Source organism: Dama dama, chromosome 20, assembly GCF_033118175.1.
Source record: "Dama dama isolate Ldn47 chromosome 20, ASM3311817v1, whole genome shotgun sequence".
NCBI lineage: Eukaryota > Metazoa > Chordata > Mammalia > Artiodactyla > Cervidae > Dama > Dama dama.
The window spans coordinates 95,829,545-95,841,827 of NC_083700.1; the positions used below are offsets into that span (position 1 = coordinate 95,829,545).

The window sequence follows — 12,283 nt, forward strand, 5'->3', positions numbered from 1 at the left end:
GAAAGTGCTAACGGAGGTTGAAAGAAGCAAGAGGACATATCCAGTTAAGGTTTTAGAACATCATAGAGGAAGTAAACTTTTAAAATGTCCCTTGAACAGTGGATAGGATTTTGATAAGAGTATGCCAATTTAAAAGCTTTAGAACAGTAACTCTTGGCTCCAGGTCATTTGAAAATACAGTAAATTGGGGCCCTCCACCAGTTGAGAATCTCTGAGGGGAGAAGTTCAAACAGTTGTGTTTTTAAAAACTTTACAAGTAATATTGATGGTGTAGTTAAGATTGAGAACTATGGCATAGTAGACAAAATTTATGGGCAGAAGAACTCAGAGTATTGTTCATATTCCAATTTGTTCAGAAGATAAAACAGGGAGCATTGAAAGGGACTGGCTGAAAAGCCAGGTTGACTACCAAATTTCAGAGAGCTTTGACTGGCATAATAAGGAATTGTTTTTGTGTTAATAAACCATTTAAGATTTCTGTTTGTTTTGTTGTTGTTGTAAAACAAAGTAACAATTAACTAACAGTTACTTTATATATGTCCTTTGAAGCAGCTCTTCTCCACTTCAGAGAAAAGAACCTGATGTACCTGTATTCTTTCCGAATCCCCTGCAAGCAGAATGTGTAAGCATGTGCTTCCAGAGTGGACCAACAGAGGGTGCCAGTAATATCTCCGGAACATCAGGGGAACCCAAAACTGAGCCAGTAATGCAACCCTTGCCTCATCAACCATCAGATAACCAGCAACTATTCCAGGATGTGTTGGTAAGAAAATGTAAAGCATTCTGTCTTTTGTGAGATGGTTATTTAGTCTAAGGTACACTAGTTAAGCCTTTCCCATCTTTAAACTGATGGGGACCTTGATAGGAAAAGATTTTCCCCAAATTCAAGTTCAAAGTTAGTACCAGAAAAAACAAGCAAGAGTTTGCAGGAGGTTTGAAAATTAGAAAGTAATAGAATATTTATGATAATGTTTGCTGATTTCAGCTCAGATAAGCAGATTTTTATGAAATACTTAGCTTAGTCTAAGAAAATGAACTGAGTAAAGTGGGTAATATAAAGATGAACATGACAGTCTCTGCCTTTGAAAACTTAGGGGAGATAACACATGCGTACAAGTAACAAACAACTAAAGAATGAGCAGTACTGTAAGCAAAAGCAGCACACAATAAAAAGGAGTTAATGTATGGTAGAAACTAGCACAATATTGTAAAATGTAAACTGGGACTTGGAGGTCAGATGACCGTGGCTGTCACTTACAATCAAATTGTAGATTTTAGAACACTTGATTTCTCCATTTATAAATGAAGACTTGTTAAAATACTTCATAGGGCCCTAAGTATTCATCAGTTAACACGGATTTTGTTATTTGCCTGCTAGGTCCTACACTGGTGCTACCAGCCATGTGCTCAAGGGAATGAAATATCCTTTAATGTCAGAAAGGCAGAATTACAGGTCATTCTCATTCAAAGTGAGAAAAGAGGAGTCAAATTCTGACAGTAACATAAAGGTTACACTTATAACTCTAAAACATTATCTTTTTTCAAATGAAAGCATGATTTTAAACTTTTGTTTATAAATATTTCACAATAAATCCTTGAAAATACTTGAAATATTACTCAAATGATTTTAAATCTGTTGGCTTTAAAATGAACAAGTTCTGAACAAACATTCTAAGTTTTCTCTAGGATCTTCATTCATTAGGATGGACTTCTTTTATAAAAATTCCATAAAACTTGGCAAATGTACTTGATACTTTGTAGAATTTAGCAAGATAATATTTTACTCTGGCATTACTTAGCAGTATTATTTGTATTTTTGTTTCCTAATAGTGATTTTCAAATACGTCCTTTTTCTTCTTTCATCAGAGTCAAGGGAATCACCGACTAAATAACTCCCCCAAAGTAACTGAGGAACCATCTACCAAAGCAGTAATTATCAGTCATGAGTGCACCAAAAACCAGAATGTTTACCATACTAAGAAAAAGAAACATGATTCAGGATCGGCGGACAAAGAATGTGTTCTTAATGCAACTCTTAAGCAACTTAGAAGCTTTGGAGTAAAAATTGATTCTCCAACTAAAGTGAAGAAAAATGCACATAAAGTGGATCATGCCAGGTAAGTTTAAAATTTGTTTTAAAAGATTAAAAAAAAAATGTAAATGCATTGCATCTTCCTCATGAAAAAAGGTATAAGTTTGCCATTCAATTCAACTGGCTTATGATTTATTCAGAGTCTATATTAATATGTATGTGGTGAATAAGAAATCATATCTACCCTATAGAGGTTCCATTTTAGTAGAAGAGTAGGTTATATACCTAAGTAATTTGAGAGACATAGGGATATCTCCTGAGTAAAGATGCCAACAAAATGCTCTAGGAGTCTTAGAGAAAGAGAAATGAGCTGTTACTTACTTTTGGTGTCTAGAAAAGTTTTCCTGGCAGTGACAGGGTCTGTGTCAACTACTGGATGTACAATTACTGCAGTTGTCATTTAAAAAGGAAAAAACCTTCCTTTTTATAGGACTGTGTTTTAAAGACTATAGTTATACGAACCTTACTTATTTCTCACCAGTTCCAACTGGCCATGTTCTTCTGTTCAGATTTCTCTTCATCAAAGATCAGCTCAACACACACTTGCTTTTAAAGAACATAAAATCTGGAAATTCTGTAATTAAGGCTAGTGCTGTGCTTAGTCACTCAGTCGTGTCCGATTCTTTGCGACCCCATGGACTGTAGCCCGCCAGGCTCCTCTGTCCATGGGGGTTCTCCAGGCAAGAATTCTGGAGTGGGTTGCCATGCCCTCCTCCAGGGGATCTTCCCAACCCAAGGATCGATCCCAGGTCTCCTGGATTGCAGGCGGATTCTTTACCATCTGAGCCACCAGGGAACCTTAAATAACGCTAGTATGTTTTCTATTAATTATTTTTGATGTTTTTCTAATACAATCTCATGATTTTAAAAAAATCATATAACATGCATGAATATCAAATAAAATGCAAAAAAAACCCACTTCCCAAACTCCTCAGTCTGACTCCTTCTAAGTTATTTCTCTTAACTATTTCTTTGGTATTTGTCTAGAAATGCTCTACGCATGTTCAAGTATGTATCTGTGTGATGTGTTGCAATTTATGGGTTTTTTTGCATAACATTAGATACTTTTTAGGTATACGCAATTCTTTCTCATGCATTTAAACAACTGCAATATTCTGTTGTGCCCATGTACTATGATACAGTGAACCCCAGTTCTCTACTAATGGATTTTTAGGCCGAATCTCTTATTCCATATCTCAAACAGTGCTAAGTGAAAATCATTCTACAGGTACTTGTACAAGTGTTTTTGTAGGGCGAATTCCTATAAGTGGTGGGATCAAAGGATGTATGCATCTGAAAGTCTGGCAGATGTTGCCATTGCCCCCCAAAATAGCTGTACTGAATAGTTTATATTCCTGCCTCCAGTGGAGTGAGGCTAGCATTTTTGAAGGTCTTATTTCAATACTGTTAGGATAGAGGCTTTATTACATCTGTTAGAACGCTTAAGTCAACCGGCTATCTTTGTGGAACCCTTACATTTGGTATGGCTGCCTGTGGGGAATAGTTTTTAAGTAATGTATTTCTTCATAGTGGCCACCCTATTTTAATGTCTTAGTGTCAAACATTGAAATTAATAAATTTTCCATATACAATGAACTTGATACAGTTTTTACATGCCTAGAATGAAATGTAAAGTAAAGCCATTTGCTCTATCAGTATGGGGTGGTCAGATTGTTTTAATCAATTCTTCTGTGCTTTACTTAAATGAAAATTTATATTATAAATTTATACTATAAAAATGATACATGGAGAAGGAAATGGCAACCCACTCCAGTATTCTTGCCTGGAAAAATCCATGGACAGAGGAGTCTGGCGGGCTGAAGTCCATGGGATTACATGACTGAGCATGTGTGCACGAGGGTGGAGGGAGATGGGTTGGTAGCAATAAACTGGTAGAACTAAAAAAAAAAAAAATGATACAAACTCAGGGTTGGAATTTTAGAAAATGAAGAAAATGTCATTTGAACTAATAACACCCAAAGGAAATTAGGAAACATGGTTGAAGTTTTACTGTATATATAATTTTGTTTATTTTTCTTTATTCACCATTATAAAATAGACATTTTCATTTAGTATTGTGGGCTATTCCCATTTTTGAAATTCATTTATCTATATGATTTGAAAAATCCATAGATATACACCCATAGACAGGATTTTAGTTTCATGTAAGATGATTTTCTCAAGGAAATGAAAGCTGAGATGAAAGAAAATTGTTTTCAAAAGCAATATGTTGAATTAATTATTTATATAGAGGGGTAAGCTGGCTAAAATGTTAGAATAACATAGCTATATCTTCACATGAAAACTTTTTGTTTCAAAGCTTTATTTTATTGTATAAATTGGGTAAAATATTATAGAGCTTTGGGAATAGAGTTTGATATTTGTTTTGTTTCCATTACCAAAGTAATGTAAGTTTATTTTGGACACCTTAGAAAATTTAGAAAAGTAGACCAAAACAAACCAACCAACCATATTCAGAGAAATTCCTTGGCAGTTCAGTGGTTAGGACTCTGTGCTTTCACTACTGAGGGCCTGGGTTCCTTCCCTGATTGCAGAACTAAGATCTCGCAAGCCTTGAGGCTGAAAAAAAAAAACTACAAAAAAACCATATTCATACCAACCAATGTAATTTATTATTAAAGAATTTGTTTTGCATTTTTTTTTATTTTTCTAAAATTATTTTAATAGCAGTCATTTATTGAGTGAGCACTGTGTGAGGAACTGTGCTAAAGGTTTATGCAGCATTATTTCAGTTGATCCTTGCAATAATCTATGTGATAGATACTCTTATTATACATGTTTTATGAATGAAGAGGGCCTTCCCTGGTGGCTCAGATGGTAAAGAATCTGCCTGCAATGTGGGAGACCCGAATTCGATTCCTCAGTCGGGAGAAGGCAATGGCAACCTTCTCCAGTATTTTTGCCTGGAGAATTCCATGGACAGAGGAGCCTGGCAGGCTACAGTCCATGGGGTTACAAAGAATCGGACACGACTGACCAACTAACACACACACATCAGTGAAGAAATTAAGTACCAATTTATTCAGGGCCCAACACCTGTAATTTTAAACCTCCTCTTCTAACTCCAAAGTCCATAGTTTTGTTTTTCTTTTTTTACTGTTTTTGCTCTATGCTTACTGCTTGTTTAATTTTTTGGTAGGATGTTATAGTATGTACATTTTGCTGCTTTGTGTTTTGACCATACCCCCCCCACCCCCCAAAAAATTGGTCTTATATTGGAAAATAAGCATGTTTTCAAAGTTGTTATAATGTTTTCTAAGCATCGTCTTTAATGGGGATTTAATAAACTAGTAAGTGGGTAGTATTTATTTACTTAACCCTTTCCCTCTTGTCAGAACTGAGTCAAAGCATTTTCAGTGCCTTGCTGTCTTAAATATTGCTATGAGAGACACCTTTTTGCAAAGATTGCATTTTTTAGGTTTAGTATTATTTTTTCAGAATAGAATCTCAGAAATGGAAAGATTAAGCCAAATAGTAGGAAAATTTTAAGGCTGTCACTGTACTGCTTTCTGAAAGAGTAAGATTTACAGCCCTACCAGCTATATATGTATTAGTAGTTCAGCAATACTTTCACTCATTTTACTTCAGTAAATATATATATGTATATATAGCTTCTACTGTGAGGCAGCTATGAGAAATATCATAGTATATAAGATAACCTAGGAAAGCTGTCTTTACCCTCATAGATCCTAAAGTTCAGTAGAGAAGATGCACAGGTAAATAGTCAATTATAACATACTCTGGTAGGAGAGGTACCTAGCATATTTTCATACTGTTTTGTAATTATCCTATATTAAAATTGATTATTTTTAAATATTTGTGCTAATTTAGACCAAGAGTTGTTAAATTATCTTTAATTTATATTTTATTGATTATAAATGGGTTCTATATATTATTGTGATTAAAAATAAACTGCACTGAAACTATGTCTCTAACACGTAAGTCATATTTTTATTGTTGATAGTCTTGGGCTGAGAGGAGACTCCAGGTATAAGACTATCTAAAACCTACCTAATTAATTCATGTTTCACAGTTTGTCTTGATCTTAGTTTTTTAGTGTAATCTACCACTCCTACCACATTCCAGTTTACCCACCTGTGGCATTAGCAAAATTCCTTGCTATTACTTTGACCTGGGATGTTGTTTTTCATCTTACTGCTTGCCACAGTCTTCCTTCTCCTGTAAAGTGGAACGCAGATGTCACCTTTTTGTCAGTGTATCCAGGACCTCTCACCTGATTATTGATGGTTTGTATCTCAGAATACCTAGTTTCTAATAGATTATACGGCCTGGTCTTGTGATGGCCTTTCCAGTGAGAGTGTGAGTTTTATCTGTCTGTGAATCCTCATTGCCTCTGTCACACTTGGTGGGCCTTCATGGATTCCTAAAGGAAAGAAATCCCACCTACTGGGGTCATCACTGAAGTTTACAATGAATGCTCTACTCTTTTAATACCTCTGTAATACTTACTGTCAGTATGTATGGCCTTGTGTTATCTTTTAACACATATTGGTATACTATAGCTGATGTGCGAAAAGTTCAAAAGGCAGTTGTTTAGTAGATTTTTCCTATGAAATAGTGTATAAATTGTAGTTTAGTGTTCCAGGAAAGTAATCTTGTAATCCTTGTATGCCCATTGTTTTTCTGATTCCGTAAACCAGCTAGCCTTTGTCATTGTACCTGTGTGAAAACTTACTTCACGTTCCAGTTCTGGACTCCAGGAGCATTATCCTCCAGCCACAAGAGTAGCTGAGACAGGGGAAAGAAGATTTCCTTTTGGCTTTCCAGATCCCAGAACCCTGCAGATTAAGAAGGTCCAAAAGCAGGAAAACAAAAGAGGGTCCCAGACATACCTAGAAATTGTAGGGAATTACCTCTATGGGCATATTCCCAACTGGAGTGATGTTTTGAATTCAAAATAGATCTTAAACAATCTCTGTAGTTACTTCTTTGCTCTACTTGGAAACCATATGTGTTCTCTACTTGAAAACCCTACACAGGGTAAGTAGGAGATAACTAATCGGGATTCACACTGGACAATAAGTCAGGATTGATTTTCATCTTTAAGTAAGTTGGAAGAATTCCCTTAATTGTTGGCATGTGACGCTCATACTCAAACATAAATAGACTCTCATTATCCTTTTGTAACTGCACATCTAATGAGATTCTAATATAGTATATCTGTGATCAGGGCTTTTAGGATTCGAACAGTGGAGTATCTTACTTTTGCTTTTCGTCTTAATTACCCTAGTGTTTCTATGCATTGGTTCCATGTATTATTGATTTGTTTTCAAAGTCAAGGTGTTTCCCCTAGCCCCCAAATTGAAACTAGCTGGCTGTGTTATTGAAGCTTGAAGAAACTTGTAAACTGGTATCAGTTGTTTTCATGGATTTATATAGATCTTTTAACCATTCTATAAAAGAAGATCTGTTATTACTCAGCCATGAAAAAGGAATGAAGAAACTTCCCCGGCAGTCCAGTGGTTAAGAATCTGCCTTGCAATGCAGGGGGTGCAGTTTCGATCCCTGATTGTGGAACTAAGATCCCACATGCCACGTGGGGCAACTGAGCCCGTGTGCCGCAAGTACTGAGCCCTCACGCTGCAGACAGTCTGTGCATCACAGCGAAAGATCCTGCGTGACACAATGGAGATCCCACAGGCTGCAACTAAGGCCTGACAGCCAAATAAATAGTTTTTTTAAAAAAGAGTGAAATAATGCCATTTGTAGCAACATGGATGGACCACGGGATTATCATATTAAGGAAGGTCAGACAGAGGAAGCCAGATATCATATGGTATCATTTATATGTGGAATCTAAAAAAAAATAAGAGAAATGAACTTACTTACGTAACAGACTCACAGACATAGGAAATAAACTTATGGTTACCAAAGGGGTTGGGAGAAGGAGATTGGAATTTAGGAGTTTGGGATTCATATTCATGTATACACATTACTATATATAAAACAGATAACAAGGATTTATTATACAGCACAGGGATCTGTATTCAGTATCTTGTGATAACCTATAATAGAAAAGAATCTGAAAAAGAATATAAGTATATAAATAACTGAATCACTTTGCTGTACACTTGAAACACAATGTTATAAATTAACTATACTTCAGTTTTTAAAATGATTTTTTTTTAAAAAAGATTTCATTAAAATTAGATATACTATTTAAAACTTTTTTTTTTTCCTTTTTTTTTTTTTTCTGGCCATGCCATGCAGCATGCGAGATCCTACTAGTTCCCCAACCACAGATCAAACCTGTGCCCCCCACAGTGAAAGTGTGGAGGCCCAACTACTGGACCACCAGAGAAATCTCTCAATGATTTAACATTTTGAATTAGAAGTTTGTTTTAAATTTATTTATTTATTTTTGGCTGCACTGGGCCTTCATTGCTACTCAGGCTTTTCTTTAGCTGTGGCAAGCGGGGGCTGTTCTCTAGTTGTGGTGTGTGGGCTTATTGCAGTGGCTTCTTTTGTTGTGGAACACAGACTCTAGGCACACAGGCTTCAGTAGTTATGGCACATGGGCTCAATATTGCAGTTTTCAGGCTCTAGAGCACAGGCTCAGTAGTTATGGCACAAAAACTTAGTTACTCCACGGCATGTGAGATCTTCCTGGATCAGGGATTGAACCTGTGTCTCCTGCAGACTTGGCAGGCAGGTTCTTTACCACTGAGCCACCAGGGAAGCCTGAATTAGAACTTTTTATTTGCCTTTTCATGTTATTTACATTAACAAGATATTATACTTAGATATTTTTAATATGTACAAATCTGATTTAATATGCAAATAGCTTATAATTTAAAGGAAATGGGCAAAGAAAGTAGAAAAAAGACTTTATATTCAGAAAATATTAATGCTATGAATGTATCATAAAAGAATATGTCTAGATAGATTGGTAGTACCTCTTCCATCTTATTAAGGCAGTCTCCAGACTTCTCTGGCTGTCCAGTGGTTAAGACTCCATGCTTCCAATGCAGGAAGTGCAGGTTTGACCCCTGGGTCAGGAAGATCCCCTGGAGAAGGAAATGACAATCTGCTCCAATGTGCTTGCCTGGCAGATCCCATAGACAGAGGAGCCTGGTGGGGTACAGTCCTTGGGGTCACAGAGTCAGACATGACTGAGGAACTAAACAACAACAAAGGGCAGAGATGCAGGCAGTGTCTGACTTGAATAAAACAGCTGAATTGCTTCGTTGGATGCTATGGAAAGTCATAGCCTATTCACTGACTCGGATATAATAATAATATAGTATATTATATATTACATATAACAGTACACAGAGGACTCAAAGGAATAGAAAAACTCTGATAGCAAAATACAAGTTGCTGAATACAGTATAGTGAAACAGTGGTCATAGAGGCCAAGAGAGTAAGGCTGACCTGGTCTCAGCTTGCCAGTTACTAACTGTTCAACTTAGGGAAAAAGTCTCTATTCGTTAGTTTTCTCAACTGTAAAATAAAGATAATAATAATACTACCCATTTTACTCATGCAGTAAATATTTATTGAATTCCTGCCTTGTGCCAGGCACCACAGATGCTGCAATGGCAGGAGAAACAGAAATCCCTTGTCCACATGGGCTTCCATGAGGGAGCTAGACAATAAATAAAAAATGTGAGTTAAATATATAGATAGCCATAAGGGCCCAGGAGAAAACAGAAAAGCAGGGGAAGGAAAATGTGAATTGTTGTAATGGTGAATAAGGTTGAAATACATGATAGGGACAACCTCCCAGAGAAAGGTTTTTGTGAGGATTAGATGAGGCACTAAATGTTTAGCAGAGTGCCTGGCACATAAGGCACCAATAAAAATTAGCAGCTATTATAGTATAAATGATATGCAGGAAAAGGCAAGTCAGTTAATTACTATTAATAAAATAACACCAACCAAAGAGAGTGAGGATGACATCTAACGAAAGAAAATTACTGTATACACACATACACACACACACACACACACATGCACACATGTGTGCATACACCTTCATATCCAGAGACTGGTTAATATTTTTCATTCATTACAAATGGAATCTCTTCTATGAACAATGTAACATTGTGAGCTACTCATCAAATCTTGTAATGTTACATTGTCAATTGTGTTTTCTGTTTGATTTTATTTTTGTTTTACTTTACAATATTAAGAAGCTTTACATTGTAAGGTCTTATATATGGTCTTAAAACTGTAACTGATGTTAATTTAGGAAAGTTAATTTGTGTTCCACTTTTATTCTTTGAATCATAGATTATCTTCTAGATTACTGTATTTATCCCTTGAATGTATCTGTATCACCAAGACTTAGATGTCTGAGCACTCAGGTAGAAAAGCACCATCCAGCTTAAAGCTGAAGACCTTTTGTTACTTTCATAAAGTGAAACATATTTACAATAACACTGTTTAGTACTCAGAATAAGATAAATGATGGCCTGCCTTGTTCTGTCTTTCAGTGTGTTGGCATGCATCAGCCCTGAAGCAGTGATCTCTGGATTAAACTACATGTCATTTGCTAATGTTGGCATGAGTGGCTTAAGCCCCAGTGGTGTGGATTTGAGCATGGAAGCAAATGCTATAGCTTTGAAATATTTAAATGAAAATCAGCTGTCACAACTGTCTCTCACACGATCAAGCCAAAATAATGGTGATTCACCTTTTAGCCTTCTACATATTAATACAGACAGAAGCACAGTGGGGCTTAGTTTAATTTCGCCAAACAACATGTCATTTGCAACCAAAAAATACATGAAGAGATACGGACTCATACAAAGCAGCGACAATAGTGAAGATGAAGAGGAGCCTCCAGACAATACAGATGGCAAGAGTGAACATTTAGTGAATCAAAACCTTACATACATAGCTGAACAACTTGATTGTCAGAAAGAGCCTTCCAGGAATGCTGGCGAGATAACTAATTGTTATAACTGTGACTCCGTGGGTACTCACACAGATATGCCAGTATTGAGAAACATTACAAATGAAGTTGTTCCTCCAAAAGCAACACAGCAGTTGAATGAAAACCCTGCTTTCTTATTAAAGAACCTTAAACCAAGCCCTGCAGTACATCTCCAAACTGGAAAAGCAGAATTTACCCAGCACCCTGAGAAAGAAAACGTAAGGGACATTCCAATTTTTCCTGAAAGTTTGAAACCTTCTGAAACCTTAAAGCAAATGAATAGTATGAATTCAGTAGGCACCTTCTTAGATGTAAAGCGTCTCAGGCAGTTGCCAAAATTATTTTAAACTTTTAACTCCCCACCCTCCTGATAAGAGGATGGGATGTCTCCTGAAGATACTTACGGAAGTCAGAGCCTTTTGACAGTTTTGGAATTCCTAATCACTCTAGGGATCACTCTGTTGATAGCAGCTTATGGCAAAGAGCTGAACAAGTGGCCTGACTGTGAGATGGCTAACTGGTAGGAGGCCTAAGTGCTCTTTGTTCAGATAGAGTTGTTAAGCATCACTGGATCTTCAGAAAAAAAAAAAAATCCTGAGATCAGTTATTTCAATAAATTTAGATAAGCAGATGCTATCCAGCTATGAATCTGAGTTGCCCTTTTATACTGTACATTTTGAAAAGTGTTTTCCTAGCATTTTGCATCTACCCAAATACCACCTAAAAGAACATAAAGTTATCATGACCCTGACTAAATTAGCTAAACAACCCTTATTGAATTTAAGGGGGGAAAAGTTTTATTTTTTTAAAATAACTTGCAATCTTTTATAACAAGGCGTGTATATATATATATATATTAAGATGCACATTTGTTAAATACTGTGGAAGTAAACTTTTGCACTCTTGTGGGCTGATGTTAATATAACATTTCAACATATAGCACTAGCTATCACAGAATAAGAAAATTATGAATATGAGTGTGTTTTATAAACTTTGAGTTTTTCAAATGTTTTACTATTTTTTTTAATGGAATTTAATAAAAATGTCTAGATTGATTGCTTTCCTTTGTCCTCTGTTATAGCATATCCTTGTCCACTTAAACAAAAAAACAACTTTGTAGACTGCCCCCAAATTCCAAAAATGAAACAGAGAATTCAGGTGTACCCTTCATTTAGCAACACCCAATAATGCTATCTTACACAATCATACTAAATGATCAAGAAATTAACATTTGGTACAATATTAGTAACTAAACCACAGACCTTTCA

At 36.0% G+C, this 12,283-nt stretch overlaps 1 protein-coding gene across 4 annotated transcripts in view; it reads left to right on the forward strand.

Moving 5' to 3' along the window:
- Window positions 1-12,070, forward strand: part of STIL (STIL centriolar assembly protein) — a 53,052-nt gene extending 40,982 nt beyond the window's left edge. For 3 of the 4 annotated variants that reach the window (XM_061121971.1, XM_061121975.1, XM_061121973.1), the window contains exons 15-17: window positions 550-763; window positions 1,867-2,117; window positions 10,573-12,070. In XM_061121971.1, coding sequence (XP_060977954.1) covers window positions 550-763; window positions 1,867-2,117; window positions 10,573-11,362 — 1,255 coding nt within the window. In that variant the 3' untranslated portion in view covers window positions 11,363-12,070. The remainder of the gene's footprint in view (window positions 1-549; window positions 764-1,866; window positions 2,118-10,572) is intronic. The other variant, XM_061121974.1, reaches the window with a different exon arrangement.
- Window positions 12,071-12,283: the final 213 nt, after the last annotated feature.